A 25,209-nucleotide genomic window follows, 5' to 3' on the forward strand; every position below is an offset into this window, starting at 1 on the left:
TTTCTCCTCCAGCAGTGAGCAAATCTATCTTCCAGTACCACAAATGCTAGTTAGTAGGGGTGACACTTCTAATTGGGTACAGCTCAGTTTCCCCATGTTCTATGACATAAGGAAGTTGTGTCTTCAGCAACAGGGCCTTACCATCTCATTATGAGGGTAAACCATAGAGTTGGCCTGTGATGTTTGGGGTGGTGGGTGTGGGATGACTTTGGCCAATGACTCAATAAGATATAAGCCCTTTCTAGCATTGGAGGCTTTACTTGTTGGCATAATATGTCTGTTTGGGGCATTGTCTCCCCCATTGTATGGTGGCTCCTTTTCAATTCCATTCATACATGTTTGTAGTTTTGGAAGCTTCTACAGTAGTAGGCTTCTGTATGGCTTATCAAAAGGCCTTTAGTGTTAGTTGTAGGGGAAAAAAAGCATCTTTCCTGAATTAGTACTGTTACAGTTCAGGATGCCCGTTTCGTCATGTTGAAGTCACTACACTGATACTTTGAATCACCCTTGGAGGCTGTCAGCTCTGTCCTGATCATGCTGGCACCCGAACCAGCCCTCTCTCGGCACCAGATCCACTTTGTGCTTCTTTTCATTTACTCATGTGCTTACGTTCTCATCCAGCTTCTACTTCAGTGTTCTCTGTGAAGCGTGCCCCATGCCCCTGTGTAGCTGACATGCAGCTGACTTTGTTACATAGCGCAGACTTTAAATCCACACACCACAGATCATGTAGGGCTCTAAATATTAAGTCTGGTATAAAATACTGTGTTCAGCAGAGTTCAGTAAGACCAAATTTTACAAACTTATTTTTAGGCTCCAAGTCTGACAGATGAATAATGGTTTATTCTGCCATTTTTTTTCCCCTGTGTTTGGCAGCCAGCCAACTTACCTTAAACATTTACTCCTGCAGTTTCTCACGTACCGTGACTTTATTTAGTGGCCCTTGAATTTCATAAGAAATGACTAGAAGCAAGAGAAGAAAGGGCAAGTCTCCAGACTTCCTCTAACTTATCTTCACATGCCTAACATTGGGGGAAGAATCTTGCAAGAACATCTGTTTCTGCCCCTGGCGAACCCATATTTCGCAGACGAGGTCACACGTGGACCTCATTCCCCACTGATCTGAGGCTTTTGGTCATGTGCCGTGGGCAGGGGTTTTGAAGACATGAGCATTACTTTTCCTGCTACCTCATTTCACTACAGCTTCCCTTCACATATGCCTGAATTCTTGAGGCATCTTTTACTTTTTCCGTAATTCAGTGTGAGAGCCCTGGCCTTCCCAAAACTCCTGCAGTGAGCCCGGATGAAGCCTGCCTTCCTTCTAGGGTCGCCCTGGCCTTGGTGTTTAAACAGAGCAGTAGGAAAGCAGCTTTAACATGAAAGAACCATCCCCTCACCCCTGACTGTGCGCTCCTTCCCTCTCCCGGAACTCTGCCTTCTTCATTTGACACCTGCTGCTTCTCAGCTCCCTGGTCCTGCGTTTCCTCTCTTTTCCTTCCTCTTTGAGCTCTTTCCATCTCTGGATTCTCGCAGGTGTGACCAACTCCTTGAAGGTGCCCTTGCTGGCTGCAGCCTTTATATCTGTGGCCACATTCCTTTCTGCAGCCCCTCCGGGCTCCATACATTGGTTCCACCGCCAGTTGGTCTCACCGAGCAGACGGCAGGACATTCTGCCCACCTCTCTCCTTCCTAGCGCTGCCATCCCCAGCCAACAGCTGGCATCTTCCCATGGCCTTTCATGCCATTTCCTTTCTGCTGCTTCCTGGGAGCTTGTGGGGACCCTGGGGAGAAACTGTCATTATTTCTGTCTCCTCATGGCGACTCCTTCGTCCGTCCGTCCCCCCCCCCCCATCCAGTTGTTTCTTCCAAGCAGATTTTTGTCTTTTCCCTTATTTGACATTATCACCCATAGCCTCCGGCTCTAGCCAAGATTTCTCCAGCACTGCCCCCGCTGATGGGCTGACCACTGCCGAGGGAGCCTCTCTCAGCTCCGTCTCCGCTGCCCCTCTTCACAGTTAGCCTTTGGCTTCTGCACTCGGTGCCAAGATCATTATTTGAACAGTCTCTGGTGTTTAATGACACCCACAGCTTGGAGCAGCCCTTTGAATTCTTTAAGTGGGCGATGTCTCCTCCTATGAGGGGCTCAGCCGCTGAGAGATAAGTGAGAAACTGCGAGAGCACATAGACCCTTTCCCAGCTGTCCATTTTTCTTTTCTTTTTTTTTTTAGGCTCAGCCTGCTGACACCGCAAGCAAGCTCTCACTGCTCTCTTGCAGGTCTCCTAGGAGGTAACACTAGAGTATTGTGGGAAGCCTGGCTGCTCTCTGCAGTAGGAAATGTGTTATGTCTTTGAGACAGCCAGCTGACGGTTTTCTCAGGTTTGGCCCCTTAATCACCGGGAGCTGGCTGTACAAATAAAAATGTGTTGTTTGGTGTTTGTACCTCCCAGTTTATAAGTCACTGATAAACTCAAGTACAGTGTGAAAGATCCCTAACTTACTTGACTAAAAGTTTTCCCTTTTCTTTTCCTGTTTGAAGCTTTATTTCCAGCCACACCTGAGATTTTGAGTTTGTCTGCTAACTTCTCGACCTCCACGTTATTCCTGACGTGGATTGACGGAGGCTCTGCTCTGCCACACCCCTCGAATGCCACCTGGGAAATTAAGGTCCTCCAGAATACAAGTGCGGAACCCATCAAATTAGTAAGTTGGGACAAAAATACATTTCTCCGGGATACTAAAGAAACCACACAGCTTTTAAAGCTTTCAAGATGGCACCCCTGAGTTCGGAGGTTATTGAAGAAATACATCGTATGTCTTTCAGGGATCTTTAAAAACCACTCATGGGCTGGTGGGATAGCTCAGGGGTAAAAGCATGAGCCTCACAAGTCCAACTGCTGGACCTGATCCCAGGAACCGAATTCTGGAAGTTGTCCTCTGACTTCCACATGTCAAATGTGTGCCCACACTTACATATATACACAGATAATAACAAAAAAATAAAAATAATTTTTAAAAAAATTGCTTGTGTAATAGAAAGTTTAAGAAATGAAGGGAGAGCTATTCCCCGATTCTACCACTTGGACACAGTAAATGCCCAGCCTTTTAAATACACACACCCTTTCATAAATGAAATTAAAGCTTATTTTCAGTTTATTTTATTCAATCTGTTATCTTTGTCTACTATTATACATCAAATAATATTTAAAACATTTACCCATAATAACGGTAAAATAATAATTGAGAAATCAGCAAGCTTTAAGTTACCAGTCTGAAAGATCGTTATATCCAATACTTTTCCTTTCTTCCTGTCTCCACTTGCTATTTAGTGGTTTTCTGTGACTTACACTTACTTCATTTTTATTCTAAGTCGTTGGACAGGCAGCATGGATTCTGAGAGACAGAGATAACAGGACAAGAGAAATGCTAAGCAGTGGTGTTTCATTTAAGGCACATACTGTACACCACTACAGACAATGTTCCATACGCCCAAAGATGGGTAGGGGGGGGGCCCTGAGCTGTCCAGAACTGCCCCTCCCCATCATTTCCCACTTGTTCCTTGGGAACAAGCTTGTATTTGTGTAGTGAGACAGAGTATCACTGTAATTTGAAGTATCTCCCACCTCAGCCTTCCTAATGCAAGATTACAGTTATGTTTAACTCCATTTGCTGATCCTTCCCATTAACTATCTCCATTTTCCCAAATAACATACTTACATTGCTATTTCTTTATAGTTTTCAGCAGGGTTTTATTAACTGCCCCAGTGGAAGATGAGAGGCCTTTCTTTTACTAACTTATCATGTCTCTGGTTCCCTGGACTCTTGGCTCCCTGATTCCCTGGTCCCTTCCTCTCTTCATTCCCACCCCACTTTCCCAACTTCTTCAAATATAGTTGAACTATTACAGGTAGACTAATATTCTTAGTATTACAGTTATATAAATACTAGTTTAAATCTTCCCTTTTCTATGGAACTTCTTGTATCTTACTAAGTTTTATTTTTTCACTTAATTAATTCAATACCAATTTCTCTGTGAATGTCCTTAGACTGTTCTGATATACTAGGTATTTCTTTTTTTCTGTTTGTCTTTGTGTGTAAGTCTACCTGCGGCCCTCCTCTCTAGACACGGATGGCATTTTTATAGCAGAGTGGTAAATCGCGGAGGCAGTGATTTTAACTTTAATTGTCTGAAGATTAACACGCCTGCTATTATAATGAAGAAGGTGACAATTAGAAGTTTCATCTGTTGCTTTTGGAAGTATGAAAGGCTAGCAAGAGAAAGACAGGCACAGCATGTCTTGTGCAGGGTTGCTCGTTTAACTAATGTAGTTTACAGGTTGGGAAGTTTTAGCAAGATTTTGAAGGTAATATTCCCCTCCTTACCGGTGTAGATGTAGCTCCGTCCACATCGCTGAGCACTACATCACTACAGTCTAACCTGTTACCCTAAGAACTTGTTTTATTCCTTTGGTCCCCCCCCCTTTTTTCCCTTATTTTTCGAACCTTTCCTCTTGGGAAATGGGCGGGCTGTCACACTAGTTTTCTGGTTGTCTTGTTTTCCTGTTTCCCACCTGCCTTTTGCTCTGTTTTCTTTTAATGTCCTTCTCTCTGGCTTTACTTCTTCAAGATAGAGTTTTTCGTCTATGAGAATTTGGAAATCATTTCTGTAGCAACGTATTTCCTTAGTTGCCTTATTGAATATTTTGATGAGTGTCACCACCTGTATGGTAATTCAGTAGGCCTTAACGTCGATGAGGGAACATAACCGAATGATGTTTGTTTTAGTCTAACTTTCTTGTTAGAGTCATGACCCTTTTGCGATCACAGGGATCACATACCAGATATCCTGCTTATCAGATATTTACATTACAATTCGCAACAGTAGCAAATTACAATTATAAAGTAGCAACAAAAATAGTTTTATGGTGGGGGGTCACCACAACATGAGGAACTGTATTACAGGGTTGCAGCATTAGGAAGGTTGAGAACCTACTGCTTCATAGCAAACAGGCCATTGTACAAAAGTGCAGACCATTTACCTTTATAAGATTACTCTGTGGGCTGATTGCTCATATCCTATGAGATCTTTCTGTTTGTTTGTTTATTCTGGAGAAAGACAGAGCCTACCACTATTTGGAAATAGAATTTTGTGTTTATTTTTAGGTATCATTCAACACAACACTAAGTGGTAAAGATACAGTTCACCACTGGAATTGGACCTCAGACCTGCCCTTGGAATGTGCTCCTCACTCTGTGGGGATTAGATGGTACATTGACTATCAACGGTTCTCTGGTTCTAAGGGGTGGAGTGATTGGAGCCAGCTGAAGACTGTTTCTTGTAAGCTTACCTTTATAGATCCTTGCTCCTCATGAGTTAGAAGGCTCAAATCTGTTCTTTGTTCTCCTAAAGTGGCTACCCCAGAACTGTGGATTAAAGTCTGAGCCTGGCTCCAGAAGGCTGTGCTAAAAGTCATTTGTCTGTTAACTAGAACTCTTCTGACAGATGGAAGCTGACAGTGAGGGGCCAAGGTCATCAGTGACAATAAAATGAGGTCTAGAAAATGTGTGGTGTTCCTTACAGGTGGACACTCTATGGAGCAACATCAGATAAGGAAGGACCGGAAGCAGCTGAGTAAATAAGGAGAATCTGGCCATTGAGCAAGACACTGTAAATAGAACTCAGGACAGCTGAGTTTAGAAATAAGAGGGATGAGATGTGAGAGGAAGAATCTGATTTGGGGAGTAGGTGCTTATGGAGAGAGAGAGGCTGAGCCCACAGTGTCTGTTACTTTGGGTGGCTGTGGAGGTTCACAGAGAAGCAAAATCTAGGAACCAGTTGGGTAGGAAAGCACAATTTCATCTTTAATACGCTGAGCCTAAAGTAATGAGGTTGGAAATGTCAATCTGGCATCCAGAGACATGGTACATGTAGCTGGAGATGCCCCTTCGGGAATCACAAAGATGTATATGATCTGAAGGCCAATGTATCTTTTGGAAAGGAGAATTGGAAAGCTTAGAAAGTTCCACTTAGAAGCTCTCCTGTCTACAGAAATACCAAAGGAAGGCCAGTAGCCTGAGGACTAAGAGTAGCCCAGAAAGTTTAGTATGGTAGGAACCCAAGAGTTTGGACGATGAATTAGAAGGGGTCCTTGGATTGAACATGGGACCAGAGATCCACTCTAGTAGATTAGTGGAGGTAGAAGCCAGATGGCAGGAAAGAGTGAGAGGTAGAAAGATGACCAGAGGCCATTGTATTAAAGATCAGCTGTTAGGCGTGGAGCTGGGGTTCATGACCTTAACCAACAGAGTTGTGATTAAAGAACCAGCTGCTGGTTAGGATGTAGAGTGCTTCCGACTTGTTGGCTGATGAGAACTGAATTCGCTCCAGAAACACAGGGTAGTTTCCAAGAAATAAACTTACCTATTGAGTGATATTTTCTGTGTGCATATAAACCCTTAAACATTAACCTATGACCATCAACAGATTGACCTGTGATCTGTTTCTGTCCCTGGATAAGTAAATAAGGCCACAGTTTCATTTCTTGTTTGTGTCTTGTTGGTTGGAAACCTGAGAGACCTGTGTTAATTTCATATCTACAATGCATTCTGTAGATACTGAACCTAGTTCAAGCTCATCTTAGGAGTCAAGTATGGTGGCTTATGACTGTTCCGCAGAGACAGGAGTACTGCTGCAAGCTTTAGGCCAGCCTTTGCTCCACGGGGAATTCTAAGAAAGCCTAGGCTACAGAATAAAACCTTGTTTCAGAATAATAAAAATAAGGGGCTCTGTTGGTAAAGTGCCTGCCACTCAAGCAGTTCTGTGGCCCCAACTGTGAATCCTTAGCACCTAAGCTAGGCATGGTAACATTTGCAACCCTTGCTCTGCAAGGTTGGGTGCAGGTGGCTCACTGGAGCTTTTCTTCAGGCTAGTTTTGTTGATGAGGTCCAGGTTCAGTGAGAGCCCCCATCTCAAAAGGTGAAGTGGAGAAACGTTGAGAAAGACACCCCATGTCAACTCTTGGTCTCCACACATGCACACACCTACATGAATACATATATACATCACACACATATAAAAATAAGTAGGTAAATAAATAATTGAAAGTAGAAGACAAGAAAGATGGTCTAAGGAGACAGTTTTGTGTAAAAGATGTCTGAAATTCCTCTTGTTTCTTTCTAGGGACTCCTAATTCTGAGAGCATTGTTTTTCCTCAAGACAAAGTGATTCTTGCAGGCTCAAACATAACATTTTGTTGTGTAAGTCCAACGAAAGTGAAGTTTGGACAGATTGGCAGTACACCTCAAACTCTTATCCATCTTTATGGGGAAAGCGTTGCAATCCATATCCAGAATATTTCCGTTTCTGAAAACAGTGGAACAAATGTGGTTTTCACAACAGACGATAATGTATATGGAACCGTTGTCTTTGCAGGCTGTAAGTATATCATGTTAAATAGTTCCTTCTAGCCTGTGTGGGCCCTCAGCCAACCTTAATCTCTTATGCTAGCTGATTCTCTTTCTTCCATATTTCCTTGCCATTAATACAAATCTATGCAAAGGCTCTAGAACCCTTGTATGGGAGCCTGGAACTTATTTCCCACATGCCGATTTCTATATCAGTTCTAAGTTTCATATTAAGGTTGAGACATCTAGCAACTGAAGTTTCATTTAAATTCCTAATTTCATAGTTGATTTAAAGACCTTAGTATGTGTAGTATTTCTTAATTGGACTTCACTTAGGAATAACTTCATACAATTAATTTCCCATTTAGCCAATGTAAGCTCTTAAGTGACCAGGTTTAAATATTATGGTGATTTTGATAGCCTTCTGTATCTTGCCCAACCTTTAAGTAGCATATTTGAGGACGACCTGAAGATGAAGGGTGAGAAGTCTTATTCTTCATGTAGTCTGCCTGTGCTGTGGATGCCCTTGCTCAGGGAGACCTTTGTTAAGGCGATTGATCACCCCTGAAGCCTAAAATGTGTCTAGATATTGTAGTGGTGGGCTGCTCTGCCCATGCAGCTTGTGTAGAATGTCCTCAGATAATTACGTGCTTGGGACTTTTAGTTTCAATACTGAATTTTCTACCTCCTCCCATATGGTACCACCTGCAGCAATGATGTCCTTGATCCTGGTACTGTGAATCTCTAAGTTCTGAGGTTGGTCTCCGGGTTTGATGATGAAAGGCCCGTGAGACAGTTTGAGAGGATTTTCTGATGTTTCTTTAGTCTCTTCTAGTGATTTCTCTCTTATCACTTAATGAACTATTGTAGCACTGCAGGGTCTTGGATATCATTGGCTGAATTTATTCCTAGCTACTTGGCATTTTTGTATGTTACTTTAGCTTTGGTTTGGGTTTGGGTTTTGGAGACATGGTCTCATTGTATATCCCTAGTTGGCCTGGAATTCCTAGGTAGTCCAGGGTGGCCTTGAACTCACAGAGATCAGCCTGCATCAGTAGGATTAAAGGTGTGTGCCACCTTGGCCCCACTTAATAGCTTTTTTAAAAAATTGCATTTTATATTTGCTGCTGTTTTAAAAACAGGTAATTTGTAGCTAGATTTACCTAACCTCAATTTAATTCTTCTATAAGTTAATTTGTTTGATAAGAAAATCAATACATTTCACATATTTTCCTCTCATTTTTATCTCCTGTCACACCCCCCATTTCTTTTTAATTTATTCATTTTTAAAAAGATTTATTTATTATGTATACAACATTCTGGCACCATGTAACTTTGCAGGCCAGAAGAGGGCGCCAGATCTCATTACAGATGGTTGTGAGCCACCATGTGGGTGCTGGGAATAGAACTCAGGACCTCTGGAAGAGCAGCTCTTAACCTCTGAGCCATGTCTCCAGCACCCCCCCCCTTTTGGTTTTTTCAGGTTTTTTCAAGACAGGGTTTCTCTGTGTAGCTTGGCACCTTTTCCTGGAACTTACTCTGTAGCCCACGCTGGCCTCAAACTCACAGAGACCCGCCTGCCTCTGCCTCCCGAGTGCTGGGATAACTTATTCTTATTATTTGGACTTTAAATAGATTACTTAAATGTGCATACTCCACATCCTAAAATAATCATCACTCTGAATGTATTCCAGAGTTCCGGCATGTAATTTTAATAAAGTGGTGGGTAATTTTGCCTTTGGTTTAAAATAACTTTCAAAATAAGCACACCAGTGTTTATGTAATTGTCTAATTGTAAAACTGTCAGTGAAACATTCACTAATTACCCTAAGTATTAGCTAAAATGTCATAGGAGGAGCCTGTGAAATTTCAGCAAATAAGGACACTCACCACACAATCCTGTGACTTGACTGTGGTCCTTACAACCCACATAAAGATAGAAGGAGAAAGGCAGCTCCACCCAGTTGTCCTCTGACTTCCACACATGCTCCATAGCACGAATGCCCGCACCCATCACACACACATGCAGTATTAATAAATAAAAAATTTAAAGCATTTCTAGGATCTCTAGGGAGAGTAAAGAAAAAAATTCTATTTTGGTTGACAACTAGGTACTACTTGAAAAATTCAGTTCCTTTGAAAAACAAAATTACTTTTATAGAATATTTCATCAGGCAGACACCTGGTTTTTGACTCTCATGGAAGATGAGAACTATTTGTGTACATACAGCATTAGGAGAGATCAGTGTCTATGTTTGGTGGCATCTATCTGACTAGAGAGATCAGTTTCTGTGGTCAACTGCCAGGCTGTGGCATTCTTAGCTATCACTTTAAAGTGTTTGCACCTTCCTCCCAGAATTGACCTTTTTCTTTTTCCTCTGCCTCCAAGTCAAGGCAGACCCAATAGTTTCTGTATCTGCCACGACTTTTGACATGCTCAATACTTCTTTCTCAATCACAGTATGTAAACAGATGGGAGAGGACAGTCGTTCCAAACTGTAGATTCTGGTGACTTCACTCGGAAGACTTTGAGGTCAAGTTTAAGGAAAAAGGAATTTAGTTCATCTCTCAAGTTGCTGTTGGGAGTTTACACACCAGAGTTGAGAGTCACTCTTTAGAGTCCTTTAACCCACTATTTCTAATGCGATACAAACTGTAACAACACAGCGATAATTGCTGTACTATTCAGAGGAGGAAATGTATAAACACCAAATTATTTTAAGGGAGTGATGCAACATTTCATTTAACATACTATGAAACTGCAGTTTTGGGGGAAAATATATGTAACTACTTTGTTTTTCTTTTTCCTTTTAGATCCGCCTGATGTGCCCCAGAAACTGAATTTTGAGACACACGATTTCAAAGAGATTATATGTACCTGGGATCCAGGGAGGCCAACGGGACTGGTGGGACCACGGGAAACAGGTTACACTTTATTTGAAAGGTAAGAGGAGCCAGGAGAGAGCGTTGGTGGCTAGAACCTCGGAAAGACCTGTTGAGTGCCATAGGGAGTCTGGTACGCTGCTGCCACCACGCAAGTGAACAGACTGTGTTGGTATCCGCTGTACTCTAACAACTGCAGTTGGCCACCATGCAGTCTCCTCTGTCCGAAGCCTCACAGGAAGGGCCCCGGGTAAAGGCTGTCGAGGTGGTGGCTTATGCCTGGTCATTTTCTATAGCATACATCATTTCCTTGAGTTTGTGATCAGTCTTCAATTAGGAACAAACTTCTTACAACGATTAGTAGAAATCTGCCCATGTTTCCCCTCCCCAATATTTGCATCGTGCTATCCTGAAGTTGTTTTTCTTTTTAACTGACAGCATCTCGGAAACACTCATCACACATAAAAGACCGGACACACTTACAAATGAAAGCTATCGTTTAGTCTTCCCGGTGCTTCCAGACCAAGAAATCTATAACTTCACCCTGACTGGTCAGAATCCACTGGGACAGGCAGAATCAGTGGTAATCGTCAATGTAACTGAAAGAGGTGAGTCCCTGTTGCCAGCCAGTGTCTATAAATAACTACAATAGAAATAACACGTGATACGCCTTGAGACTCATGGAAAGTGACTACAGGGATTCGTGTTTATTGGTTATTTTCTTTGGAGTTTTTTTCACTTTTATAATTAATATATTTTATGATTTTTATCTTAAAGCATTAAAATGAATACCTTCAAATTTGACAATTTTTTTTTTCATTGAAGTAAAAAATTTGAGTCCTTTAGATGGAAACTATACATGGCTTTGTCTACTCATTCTTGATTTCTGGACATGTTTTTGAACAGTTTTTGAAAATATTTACTTTAAAATATTTTTTGGCTCTCTGAGTTATTGCAACTTTGTGAATCCTTCTGCCTTTCCCCAGTGGTGACAGCAGAACCAGTAAGGTTGTCCTCTTGGCTCCTAACCTAGATGATTCAGCATGCTCAGTTTTGTGTGCATTCACTAGAGTGTCTGTGTCTACACGTGCTGGAGGGGCAACATGGGCAAGTTCCTTTGCATTGTCTGGGCAGTGTGTATCTCAGTGTGATGGTGGTTACCTGTGTCTTTAGACAGATACACCCCATCACTCTGTCTGTCTCTGTTCCTGTCTCTCTGTCAAATGCACCAGCTACCCATTCTTCAGACCCATCTTTGTCATTTTGAGTTATTATAAATGAAACTGTACAGTGTATAATGATTTGAGGTTGACATTTCTTAAGATGATATCCCTAAGAGACATCCAAATTGTTTGTTATTAGTTATTAATTTCTTTCTATATCAGTGACTTCTGATCTTTTTTTTATTTTGTCCAATACTAACATATGTAGCTCAGAATAGAAATAAGATGTATGTAGTTTTTGTGTGTGTGTGTGTGTGTGTGATTGTGCCATCATCTTCCCAAATATACTAACTCCATGCTAGGCTCATCCCAATCCTGAGACCTCACAGAGACTCTAGGAAGAAAGTGCTGAAAACAAGCACTTTATCATTCTGGCAGGGGAATGAGGGAGGGTCCCACTGCCTCCTTGTTACTTTTTATCATTTTTTTTAAACGTATTTTTAGTTTGTATTATTTATGTGGGTAGGTATGTGCTATGTATACCACTTACGTGCAGGTACCTGCAGAGGCCAGAAGAGGGAGTCACATCCCCTGTAGCTGGCGTTATGCGTGGTGGTTATGAGCTGCCCAGTGTGGGTGCTGGGAACAGAAGTCAGGGCTTCAGCAAGAGTAGGAAGCGCTCTTTACCACTGAGCCATCTCCAGCCCCTCCTTTTTATCTATTCCGTCCTGTCATCAGTAGTTCCTGTTTCATCCTAGAGTCAAAAGGCAGCATTTCGTAGCAGAAGGTGTTGCTTGCATTTGCCAGTCCTCCGTTTTTTCCTCTTTTCCCCTGTGGATGGATGGTTCTTCCTTTGTACCTCGGAGTTCACAGCCGTTGTAAGACTGCCCCATCCTGAGGCACACTGAAGTCCTGTAGCAGTTAGCGTCTTTACCACACACACAGGTGGCTGTCCGTTACCCTCTGTGTTTGTCATTCTCCGTGTACACTACAAGTCTCTTCAACGTATTTTGATCTCCCCACCGCCTAGTATTCCCAACACCAGATGAACAAACTTGAGCATAGTTGGTTCTCTGAGAGCACTGGTATGATACCAACAGCTAAAATAAGGTTCGTGGGCTCCACACAGACTGTATTGCTTTTGGCAGTAGTGATACCCCTTTGCTCTTCTGCCCCCACCACATACACATGCATTCTGGTTCTGGATTGTTCTTGCTAAGGGAGACCTTTTCACCCAAAACATTTACAGGCATTAATCTTTATGATTCTATTTACAGTTGCTCCTCATGTGCCTGTTTCACTGAAAGTGAAGGACATCAATTCAACAGTTGTTACACTTTTCTGGCATTTACCAGGAAATTTTGCCAAGATTAACCTCTTATGTCAAGTTGAAATTCGCAAAGCTAATTCAGAACAAGAAGTGGTACGTAAAATTCTCCTATAAACTTTCCTTTTGGTTATTATGAAGGAGATTACCAGTTTCAAAAATACTTTAAGCAAACTGACATATAGGAACTCTCAAAATATTAGAGATGCACTAAACCAACAAAGACCTTCCATGCAAATGTAATGGCAACGTTGTATTTTGCCTTTGAAACAATTACAAAAACCGGACAGCAAAGACCATAACTTCAACTTCTGCTGTTCAGAACATTCTCAGGCTTAGTGTGTACTACCTGCATATAGCTGGTATGCAGTAAGTTTTGTGATTAAGAATTAGCTTTGACTGTAGCCTTTGACTAACTGGCACAAGAGAGTAGAAGGGAATGTTAAATTATTAAGTGTATCAGTGGAAGCAAGTTGTAATTGGTAATTATAAGTCAAAACAGGACTTTAAAAATTACATTTAAAATAATTAGATTGACTTATACTGTACCTTTTTGTAATTTGTGGCAACTCTGAAATAAATGGTTCTGTAGTTGAACATTAATTTGGAAATTCACTGGTTTCGGTAAAAGCATTCAGAAGTGCACAGTGTGACCTGAAAAGCCACTTTGTAATAAGCAGCTAAGAGTTCTGAGATTTTCCTGGCACACTCATCCTCAAGTTTCTGTAAAATTGCTTCATTTTAATGTTACTTGCTTTAATTGAAATTTTTTGTCTATTTACTACATGTTCATACCATCCTAGAGGCTTTAGGTAACATAGACATACGCATAAACCATACCATTTTCCAGTATCCGTGGAATAATGTATTTAATCCTCAAGTTCATCCCCTATTACCAAAGTGGGTTAAAGTTTAATGGTCACTAGTTATTAACTGATTATCAGTACAATATCTGTATAATTAACTGACCATTATTATGTAGATTTAATAATTAGATTAAAAATGCATCGCAGTATTTTATTGGCTACTATGTATTAGGCCCCAAGATAAATCCTTTTTCCAGACACTGGCATTTAGACAAAAGCCAGCATTGTCTGGGGGATGTAAGAAGATAGTTCCTCCTTCTAAAAGGAGTCATTCTCTTTATCTCTGGCAGAAGGGACATAGGGCTCCTCCATTAACCTATGGCTGTGGCGCCTATTAGCATATCAAAGTCTGTGAGTGAGTCTCTAGACTCACTCAGTCTAGACTCACAGTATCTGTTACAGGGTCATCCTGGGTGGCATGCCCCACCCCTACCCTAAGCCTTTCTAGCCCCTGAGCTTCCCTTCCCTTCCCTTCCCAGCTTCTCTTATTCCTAGATAACACAGCCAATTGGGCTGCATGCTCTCTTGGCTCCCATGGGCTCTCTTTGTTCCCTTTCTCTGCCCTTCCTGTCTTGTCCCCCAAACCCCATGTCCAGTCTGTTCAGTCTGGCATTGCACGGCCCATACCTACAGTAAAAACCTTCTCCTCAACCATACATACCTAGGAGCAGTCATGAACTCCTTTTCATTCACGGTGGAACATAATTCTATTGACAAAGTATTTCATAAGAATTAAAATACCGTGAACTCGACTCTTCTAATTGCAAACTGGTGTGGCATGTGGTTGGTTTAGGTTACAAGTGTCGATTTTTTTTTTAACGAAAAAGTATAATGTGTATGGGCATATTATGTACTTATACACACATGGTATACACATATAAGCACCCATATATATTTACTTGTCTTCAAATAGCGGAATGCCACATTCAAAGGAGCTGAGGATTCAAGTTATTTTATGGCTGTGGACAAATTAAATCCATATACAACATATACTTTCCGGGTGCGTTGTTCTGCTGAAACTTTCTGGAAATGGAGCAAGTGGAGCAATGGAAAGCGGCATTTAACCACAGAAGCCAGTAAGTGAAGTGATGTGGTTAATTATTCATGGGGAGATAGAAGGCTACAACATAGGGAGATGCCCAGGGACAGTTGTGGCCAGGAGAGTGACTTCAACCCATTTTCTAGGCCCTTGTGGTCTGTAGAAGCTGAGAACTTAGCTTCATTTAGTACTTCTGTTGCTTTACTTTATACACGGAAACCACATGTTATGGATAGTTCCAGCCACCCCAGAGTGAAGTTCCAAACACTCCCATGTTAGTCACTGATTACTGTCCACTGCCTTGCAGTTTGTATCTTCACATTCTGACTGGTAAATCTCCTTCCTAGTTCCTTCAAGGGCACCAGATACTTGGAGAGAGTGGAGCTCTGATGGAAAAAACTTAATTATCTATTGGAAGGTAAGTATCTATTGTTGCCTTAGATGCTTAATTTTTTTTTTTTTTAAATTTTTGCCCAAATGCTTAATGTACAAATGGTAGCTTGGTTTTTGTGAATTCTTTAGATTTTACTTGCTCATGTAGTATTGAGCTGTAGTGACAAATGGTCCATGAAATACAAAGCCACTGAAATGTGTTCCAAGGAGCTGAGGCTTCCCAGACAGGCTAAGTCTCCCAACCCCATGTTTCTCATCATTCCAGATTCCCCAGGCGCTGAGAGAGGGTCTTGCCTCAGTCGTGAGCACCTTACGTTGATTTTTATGACGTCCATAACACCATGTGTATAGAGAGTTCAAAGGAAAACTTGCGGGGATTGGTTCTTCTGCCTTGTGGATGCTAGGGATTGAACTTAGATCTTCAGGCTTGGCGGCAAGCCACCTTACCTGCTGAGCCATCTTGCCAGCCCTTCTTTTGATTTTTGTGTATTTCCTAGTGTTTTTGTAACAGTCACATAATACGTAAAAGGGGAAAAGAATACATATGCTAGAACACTGTGCCACGCTGCCTTGTTTTCTCTAGATCAGTCCTTCACACCACGTCTTATATTTTTGCTTCTGGAATGTATAAAAATAAACAGTTTTATATTATTTAATGTTTAAATTACTGTGAACTTTTAATACTTAGCAACAAGTGTGGCTCTTCTTTTAGTATTTCATGCTTTTTTTTTTTTAACCATAATCTCTGGATTTTAAAATTTGAGTTTCACACTGCTGATAACTTCCCAGTATCTTGTCACTCTTTATTGGGAACTCAGCCCCAGTTTAGTCCTGATGACCTCGTCCAGGCCTTGTGACTTCTGCAGGTTTGAATGACAGAATTTGGTTTTTTTTTTCCTGTTTTCCCTAGCCTTTACCCATGAACGAAGCTAATGGGAAAATACTTTCCTATGATGTGTCGTGTTCGTCAAATGAGGAGACGCGGTCCCTTTCTGAGATCCTGGATCCTCAACACAAAGCCGAGATATGGCTTGACAGCCATGACTGCATCATCAGTGTGGTGGCAAAAAATTCTGCTGGCTCCTCACCGCCTTCTAAAATAGCTAGTATGGACATCCCAAACGGTGAGTGCTTGGGAGAATTCACGGGAGCAGATGGAAATGGGAACCAACTGTCGGGGCAGCTTCTCTCACTCAGTGCCAGCTTTCCTCATGTAACCTGCTCCTCCCATGCTGTTTGCATTTTTATGCATATTGGAGGACCAAGTACATGAGTGTCTGTTGCTCATTGAGAGATACAGTCAGGAGGAATTTTTGTTTTGTTTTGAGACAAGATTTTAGCTATGTGATTCAGGCTAGCCTCGAACGCACTAGATAACCAGGCTGGACTTGGAACAGGCAGTCTCCTGCCTCAGCCTCCTGGGTGACCTCAGTATTGACTTGAAGCCTATAAATGCGTGAAAGATAGTAATTGCTTTGTCAGAGAGTAACAGACAGTTCCGGTTGAGGATCGTAGTCTTAGGAAGAAATACTTTAATTGTTTGGTCAAAGACCATTTAACCATATCTTTCCAAGACTAAGAGTTTCTGTAGTCAGTGTTTTTATAGTCTGCAGGGCAGGGGAAAAGACACTTGTTTTAATTGGCAGCTTTGTGGTAAATTGATATTTTTTTTCCTTGTGTGTGTTTTTTGTTGTCATTGTTTATAATTTTCTTTATAGGCAAGCTCTTGTAGAGTCTAGGCTGGCCTGGAACTTGCTATGTAGCTAAGGATGACTTTGAACTCCCGATTCTCTAGCCTCCAAACCCAGCATAGAAATTCTTTGTATTTCTATGATAAGGAAGTTTCTAAAGGCTAAATTAGGTCATTAATAAGGGTTTTGAAAACCACAAATCCACATGATGTAATATTAAAAGTTTTTTTGGTGTTTTTTTCTAAACTGTACCCAGATTGCCAGTGACTTACCGTGTTCCTTCTCAGCTTTTACATGGACTTTTTTTTATAGTATATATTAAGTGCACAAAGTAGTGTGTTCAAACTTGCTATTTTTACACATACATACATAACATACTTGGATCATCTTTACCCTCTGGTGACCCTCATTAATTTCCCATCCCCACCACTTGCTAGCCTTCTCCTCCCCTCAAAGCTCAACAACTTTCTGAGTCACCAGTAAATGGCCACATCCACCTCCTCTTCCAGTTACTTCCTGCATTCTTTTGCTGTCCTTCCCCAGAATGGGGACAGCTTTTTATGAGTCCACTCCGACAGAAAGAAAAACAGTTTGGTAAGGTCCCCCAAGTGTCTCTCAGGGCTTGATTGAGGTGGTTTCTTGGTACTGGCCTGGTTCGTTGATTTGTCCTCGGCAGTGACCACAGAGAATTATGAAGCAGGAGTGAATAGCAGGGTAGTTTCAAAGACTTGGCCACACCCAGACCACAGCGCAGCCCTAAACCTAGGCAGTGGATGGTGTGGCATGTGCAGGGAAGCAGGGGTCAGAGCAAGGTGTCCAGTGACCCCTCATTTGGACCTGGTCCTTTTGCAGACTGAGTTGTGGTGTGTCCTTTTGAGTTACTGTGTTGACTCTGGTGGGAGCATCCTGATCCTATATCAGAATGTAGTATCTGCATGTCCTTGAGAAGGTGGGTGGCAGACCTAACTGGTGTCAGCTCTCACAGTTACATCCAGCAGCCCACAGCTCTTACTCCCAGATCAGAGGCTACACAGCCTCAGCTCACATTTACATTGCAGCTTTGTAATCACATTGAGCCAGAAAGCCGTCTTACATCCAAACCCTTCTATATTCTAAACCCGAGGCTCATCTTGTGTTCAGAAGCAGCTGCTTTATGAACACACATTTATTTGGAAAACCTTCCTATATATGCTTCTTTTTAAACCAAACCCTTACATATAGATTAGTGGGAGAGGTCATTATTTTTTCATGTCCCTGTGGAACACTCCCCCTGCCCCTTACATACTGTGCTGTTCTCCACCCTGGTCCCTCACACTTTACCTCCATCTTCACTTATCCCTTAAGCCCAGGTTGAGCAGAAAGTAAACTTCCCACAGCCACAGTGCCTGCCCTCACTCCCCAGTGTGTGTACACACATCCACTCCCCTAGTATCCCATGGTCTCTGGAAAATACATCTGCCCACACTGGTCGTCTCACCTCCTGGCTTTGCTTCATCAGGCATTTCCCACTCTCTGCACTTCCCCTAGATAGTCCTCTCAGCCCAGCGTTTGGATTGGGATACAGGAGTCCTGGAACACAGATGCTCAGCTCGTCCATTTCTGGGTGCTCTGTCTACATGCTCTGTGTGACTCCTTTTCCCATAGACTCTGCTCATGATGGATGTTGAGAGCAAGTGTACATTGTCTCCTGGCCCTTCCCCAGCCTCCTGCCTCCTTCTCTCATCCCACATGGCCGTGCTGTGTTCCTCATCCCGGTGCTAGCCCCCCACTATGTGTGTGTCTATGATTCTCGAAGCTCTTCTGTTCTCTCCTCAACTTCTGTGTAATTTATTTTCTGGATAAAGGTAAATGCTATAGTCATTCCAATAAGGTTAACACTGCGACACTTCTTTGCTAAATGTTGACGCCTAGCTCAACTACTATTTTAGAATTTGTGTACACTGAGATAATGTTTATGACTACGGTCCGTTTTCTTGAGGCTTGCCTTCTGCTATTTCTCAGACTGCCAATAAAATGTCCTTCTCTTCTCTCTAAAGATGACATCATAGTAGAGCAAGCCGTTGGCATGGGAAAGAGGATCTTCCTCTCGTGGCATCATGACCCCAACATGACCTGTGACTACGTCATTAAATGGTGCAACTCATCTCGTTCTGAGCCCTGCCTCATGGACTGGATAAAGGTCCCTTCAAACAGCACTGAGACTGTAATAGAATCTGGTAAGAAGAATTCATGGCTCTCTGAGGCCTTCAAGGTGGGTGGGGGTTGGAAAAGCCACACAGATGTGACTAGATGCCGTGGGCAGGTATGACCAGCTTTAATTTGATGTAGCACGTGGTGTGTGTGTGTGTGTGTGTGTGTGTGTGTGTGTGTGTGTGTGTGTGTGTAAAAGATTCACTCTTGGAATTGGGTTCTCCTTGTCCAGGAATTTACTCTGATGGGTCATCAGAGCACCATAATTTTCATTTGGGGAATTGTGGGTTTTGTTTTTTGAGGTAGGGCTTCAAACCCAGAGTTCGCCTGCTGCTTCCACTGAAAGTAGAAGTGTGCTCCATCCACCACACCCAGCTCTGGAAGTGCTCTTGATAACGTTGTTTGTAATCTGAAAATTACAGATAAGTAGCAGATAAGGGAATTAGGGGTGGTATGTTGATAAAATAGACTTCAGTAGGGGTAACAGTTACACGTCAGATGTGAAAGGACATGAGAAAACACTTCCAAACAAAGAAGACAGCATAGTCAGTGCCCCTCTGCCTTAGTTTGTCCAGGATCTAGGCCGTTAGACAGCCTTACCGCCACCATCAACAATTCCATAATATGGGGACAGAGGGTGACTCTGATGAACATGGAGTAGTTTCAGCTCTGTCACTGAGCACCTCACTGCCCGTGAGCCTGTGAGCCTGCTCATGAAAACCACCCCTGATAGGCACAGCCTGAGAAGTGTGGCACCCAGGGAGGCTTGGATCCCCCAGACTAGCCCTGCTTCTCCTTTGGAAGTAGAGACTCCCACTCTGCATTGTCCTCATGCCTTCTGCTGAACCAGTGTGTGCCTACGCCTGTGGGGTTCTCCTAGGCCCTGTGGCTCTGTCGGTCATGATACTGCTGGAGACATCAGCTCCTGGTCCTTCCTCATGTGTTGGGGCAGCAAACTGGAGAGTCATGGGCCCCCAGTGGCTTCTCTCCCTAAGACAGGTTCTTCCTTTTGGAAGCGCTGTCAGAGGGTGAGAGAGTCTCCCACTGACTAACCACACACAAGTTCAGATATTTCCCCTTCTGCTCGGGCACTTCTGCAGTTGACTAAAGTTGTGGTGGTCTTCTGAGTTCCCTCCTTTCTCCTCCGGCCACCCCTCCACCTCGTCATCCTTCTCATCCCTACACCTGCCCTCATTCCTCTCATGTGGGGCTGAGGTGACTGAGCCTCTGGTCTGTCCCTCCTGGGATTCGGGAAGAAATGGGGTGCACTGGGAATGGGCAATGGAGGCAGTGTTTCTGGGAGAACAAGTTGTGGCTGAGATCCCTTAGGATGGGGAGGAGCCGCTGTTGTCGGTGCCATTGTGTGTGAGCAGGGTCTCTGTGGTGGCTGAGAAGATAGGCCTGGAGTACTTGGGAGAGCGCTCTGGGTCACACAGTTCCAGTGCAGTGGTGCCAGAATCCAAATGCAGAACTACTCAGACCTTGGGCCGGGACTCTTGACTTTCATTACCTGCCTGCTGAGCTTGTGGGCAGTAGTAATCCTTCTCTCCTTCTCTTCTGCGGTTTCCTCTCCTTCAACTCTTGTTGATGATACCTGGATCACCTACCAGGCCCCTTTAAGTGACATACTCTATTTGGTATTGATAATATGTAATTTTAACATAAAATGAGGCATGGGTTTATATGCAGTATACAGTCGTAACCTCAAGTATACCTTTCCCGCAGTGAAGAAAGGCACAAAATGGAATGCACTTGGCGGAGCTGAACTTCCCATCAATATTTACTTAGTACTTGGAAGCACGTAGCAAGCACTTTAGGAGAAACAGTGATAGGAAAAAAATTAAATAGAGACAGAACCGCAGTTCTCCCTTAGAGCATGGAGTTTTGAGGTCGGCCTCGTCGCCTCGACCTGTGGAGTCTAGGTGATCTTTGGGCATGTGGTTTAAAGGACCACTGTATTAAGCACACTGCCTTGTTAGGACGTTATTAAGGTGTTATCTTCAAGATGAGCCTCCTTACTGCTTTTCACTGTCCTCTTCAGAGCTCGCTCTGAATGGCTTTTTCTGATCTTCGTGGACTTGATTAGTATTTCACCTAAGACCCCACCCGTCTCACGTGGGAATCGTGGCCACTCTTGCCCTGTGTCTTCCCCATGCTTGCCAACTCCTCCATGGTGGGAACGTGGCCCTGTGCATTTCTGTGTTTCTCACGCCTCACGTTTTGTTGAGGTGTGTAACTGATGAGACATTGAAAGGTGCTTCATGAGTTGGAGAAAGAGAATCAACTGGAAGCGGGTGGGGAGTGGACAAGGGAAGGTCGGGGGAGAGACCCAAGTGTGAGGATGAATGTGTGAAGATGCCATGATGACTCACTTTGTGTGCTAACCTAAAATATTAATTAAACAAAACAAAACAAAACAAAAAGCCCACCAAAGACAGTTCCTGTGTGTCTTGCTCAGTGAGTGTTACAAAGAGAAACAAACTCCAAGGCCTGGTTCCTTTGTCCCTGAAACTTTGAGCTAGAATGGAGTTTTTAGTGCTCTGGGACAAGGGGAGAGATGTCATTTCTTGCACACAGGAAAGCAAAGGCATTCATTAACACACTGTGACCATGCAGTGGCACAGTGAACTGACCAGATGGCCTCTGGGAAGCAAGAATAAGTCACCTTTTTTTCTCTTCCAAGAAATGTCATCCCAAGATCTTGAAGCTTTTCAGTATTATAGAAGTGACAGTGTTTAAGTTTTGCTTAATACTCCAAAATTTTTACCAATTTTATTTTTTTAAAGTACTGTGTTTTTTATAATAAATCTGTTTGCAGTTATATTTGGAGATTTTAGCATGTTCTAAATTTTAATGCTTCTAAACTAAATATTCTTGCTTACCTACATATACTTATGAAGGTTCACTGATTTTGTTCCTCCTACAGATCAATTTCAGTCAGGAGTAAGATATAATTTTTACCTCTATGGGTGCACTAATCAGGGGTATCAATTGCTGCGGTCTATAATTGGATATATAGAAGAATTAGGTAAGTTAAATGGGTGAGTTATTTAAAGTTTGGCTAAGATGAGAAATTATAAATAGGGAAATAGCAAGAGTTAATCCTCAATATATTGAATTTAGTTATTAGATTTAAAAGGATAGAATAATTTCTATCACAGATTTAGATTTTTTTTAAAATCACTTATTCCCCACCTGCTTGTTTATTTCACAGTTTCAGTATTGACATTGAGAAAGGCAAATCATGGCTGCCAAAAATACTTGATTTGTGTTTATAGAAGTTTGGCAATGTCTCCAGGACTTAACCAAGAGGAGAACATGCGTGAGGCCCGTTTGAGTGGTCACTTAAAGATGTGGCACAGGTTATTCCCTGGACGTGTGCCATGTGTAACGGCCGCGATTCCTTCCTGCGCTCCGCTGAGTGTGAGTGTAGAAGTGTGGCTCCGTGGCCTGCGGAGCCCAGGATTGAGTAACGAATACAGTTTGATGCCAAGGTTAGGTGTTGCTGAAGCCAGACACCTCAAACGCTGTGACGCCTGCCCGCCCCGCCCCGCCCTTCAGCAAGTGGTCTCTTGTTTTGACAGCCCCGATTGTTGCGCCCAATTTTACTGTGGAAGATACATCTGCAGATTCGATATTAGTCAAGTGGGAAGACATCCCTGTGGAAGAGCTCCGGGGCTTCTTAAGAGGGTATTTATTTTACTTCCAGAAAGGAGAGAGAGACGCGCCTAAGACGCGGAGTTTCGAGACAGGTGAGTTCAGTGCTGCGCTGGTTACAGTGCTAAAATGTATAGAAAGGAAAAAGACTCTGACTAGCCATAACATAAAGGAAAGGCTGATGCGTAGCTAAATAATAGTTTCCAAAACTCTCCGAAAAGGTGTGCGATAAATAGCATTATAAATTCTTTAAAAGTCAAAATCAGGGTTGGGGATTTAGCTCAGCGGTAGAGCGCTTGCCTAGCAAGCGTAAGGCCCTGGGTTCGGTCCTCAGCTCTGGTTTAAAAAAAAAAAAGTCTAAATCACTTATTTTAAATCCTTTCATTATAAGTCCCACAGAATGGTGACCGTTTCCTGCTAGTGTCGCATGATCCATACCATAGCATTATGCTCATTTTTTTAAATGTGATTTTGCATTTGATAACAAAAGAGGCAGAAAAACAACAACAACCAAACAAAAACCACGAATACAAAGAATGGGTTCTGAGCCCCAGTTATAATCAGGAATCAAAATGGTGGCAGACTTCCCTGTCAACAGACACTAGACGGTACCACAGAAGTGTCTTCAAACTAGTGAGTGACTGTTATTTTCAACCTCAAAGTCTGCACTCTGCCTCTCTGCTGGTCAGTAGCAGAACGGAATGAAGATTTTTTCTAGACTTGCAAAGGCTGTTGAGTGTTTCCTTCCCCTGTCCTGCCTTTCTCTGGAATCTGCTTGAAGGGAGAAGACCACACCTCGCAGTGTGGAAAAGAAGTGAGGAACACCCAGAAGGAGCTGGAGAGTGGGCTAGGGTAGGTAGAGAGCCCAGCATGAGCCTGGGTAGCTAGAGAAGCAACCCCCATTGGAAACAAGCAGGAACCCGAGGGTGGGTTGTTTCCATACATGGAGAATGTACTGAGCTTTCACTGAAGCATATGGGAAGAACTGAGAACTTAGTACAATAGAAATTCTAAGAAAATTGAACAAAAGATGGTGGAAAGCAATTACAATAGGAAAACAAAAATGCAAATATACCACGCAGCTTTAAAAAATAAAAAAAATCAATGACTAATCTTCATGTGATCATAGCCATGTGAGCACTGAATTCACCCACCCAGTGTGGCGATGCCTCTCTGTGAACGTGGGGAGGGGGAGGGGCAAGGGTAGTCTAAAGGAGCTAAATCCTCATCCACCCTTTTTGAACACAAATAGACCAACAGCTGGCCACCTCGGCTTGCTGTTTTGGAATCCAGGCAAACTCTTCAAGAAGGGATACCTGATTTCTAAGTGGTTGTAGAGGCGAGCGAGGGACCAGGAGGGAACCAATTAATTTTGCCTCTCGCTGTTTATTACTGCTTGGTTCTTTAAACTCTCACCCTGCGTTATTTTGGTTGAGACTTTCATGAATAAAACAGTCAAACAATCTTCACCCTTCCCTTTGAAGTGACCCAAAGGCATCCTCACAGCGTCGTCTTTTTGAGAATTCCCACCACCACGTGGGTCCTTTCCTAAGGGCTGAGGTCATGTCCGCTGCTCTTCACCTTTGCCCTGTCCAGCGTCTGCTGCTGTTTCCGTAGGGTCTGTTTCGGGTGCTTTGGAGTTTCAGGGCTTTCTCTTAGTCACAGACAGGAAAATGACCTTTATGGATTGCCTGCCGTATGCCAGGCATTGTTCTAAAGAGTACGCCTGGAAACTTTACCCGTCACTGGGAGCCAAGTCATGCTGTTCCCTTGCAGAGTCAGAGAAGCCTGAGTTTAGAGTAATTTAGAAAGTGTGACTGGCAAGGCTAGAATTGAATGTGGCCCCAGAGCGTTGGCTGGGTGTGGCCAGCAGCCAGACTTGTTTTCCAAAGGTTGTCTGGCTGGATGTCTGAGTGTTTAAAGTGACCTTAGAATGAGTTAGAATATTCTTCACTTTAGGTCATTCTGACATCAAGCTAAAGAATATCACTGACCTATCCCAGAAGACGCTGAGGATTGTTGATCTTCAGGGTAAAACCAGTTACCACCTGGTCCTGCGAGCCTATACACATGGTGGCCTGGGTCCAGAGAAAAGCATGTTTGTGGTGACCAAGGAAAACTGTAAGTTCAACACTGCCCTAGAAACACCTTTGCCACTAAAGTGATATAGTGTCTCTAGCATCTGGGGACTGCCAAGCTCTATGGCAGTGATATTCAACTTTCTTAAGGCTGTGACTCTTTAATACAGTTCTTTGTATTGTGGTGACCCCCAACCCTAAAATTATTTGCATTGCTACTTCGTAACTATAGCTTTGCTACTATTATGAATCGTAATGTAAATTACTTTTTGGGACACAGGTTTGGTGAAGGGGTCATGACCCACAGGTTGAGAACCACTGCTCTAAATTTTTGCATTTCTATGTTAGAAAGAGGAAAGTGTTAAAAGGCTATGAGATTCTTGTCAGTTATTTCAAATTACTTCCTGATAAGTATATAAGAAATTAATTAAGGCGCAAAGCTACACAGAGACACCCTGTCTCGAAAAACCAAAAAAAAAAAAAAAAAAAAAAACAAAGAAAGAAAGAAAGAAATTAATTT

General features: G+C 42.8%; 1 protein-coding gene across 3 annotated transcripts in view; it reads left to right on the forward strand.

Annotated features, from left to right (window-relative positions):
- The window catches only part of Lifr (LIF receptor subunit alpha), a 64,028-nt gene that overhangs the window by 33,838 nt on the left and 4,981 nt on the right, over nucleotides 1-25,209 (forward strand). For all 3 annotated transcript variants that reach the window (XM_036207168.1, XM_036207167.1, XM_036207166.1), the window contains 13 exons: nucleotides 2,538-2,701; nucleotides 5,162-5,336; nucleotides 7,179-7,433; nucleotides 10,217-10,346; nucleotides 10,724-10,893; nucleotides 12,726-12,871; nucleotides 14,555-14,717; nucleotides 15,028-15,098; nucleotides 15,984-16,197; nucleotides 18,801-18,980; nucleotides 21,881-21,982; nucleotides 22,539-22,706; nucleotides 24,571-24,732. In XM_036207168.1, coding sequence (XP_036063061.1) covers nucleotides 2,538-2,701; nucleotides 5,162-5,336; nucleotides 7,179-7,433; nucleotides 10,217-10,346; nucleotides 10,724-10,893; nucleotides 12,726-12,871; nucleotides 14,555-14,717; nucleotides 15,028-15,098; nucleotides 15,984-16,197; nucleotides 18,801-18,980; nucleotides 21,881-21,982; nucleotides 22,539-22,706; nucleotides 24,571-24,732 — 2,100 coding nt within the window. The remainder of the gene's footprint in view (nucleotides 1-2,537; nucleotides 2,702-5,161; nucleotides 5,337-7,178; nucleotides 7,434-10,216; nucleotides 10,347-10,723; nucleotides 10,894-12,725; nucleotides 12,872-14,554; nucleotides 14,718-15,027; nucleotides 15,099-15,983; nucleotides 16,198-18,800; nucleotides 18,981-21,880; nucleotides 21,983-22,538; nucleotides 22,707-24,570; nucleotides 24,733-25,209) is intronic.

This window comes from Onychomys torridus, chromosome 15, assembly GCF_903995425.1.
Source record: "Onychomys torridus chromosome 15, mOncTor1.1, whole genome shotgun sequence".
NCBI lineage: Eukaryota > Metazoa > Chordata > Mammalia > Rodentia > Cricetidae > Onychomys > Onychomys torridus.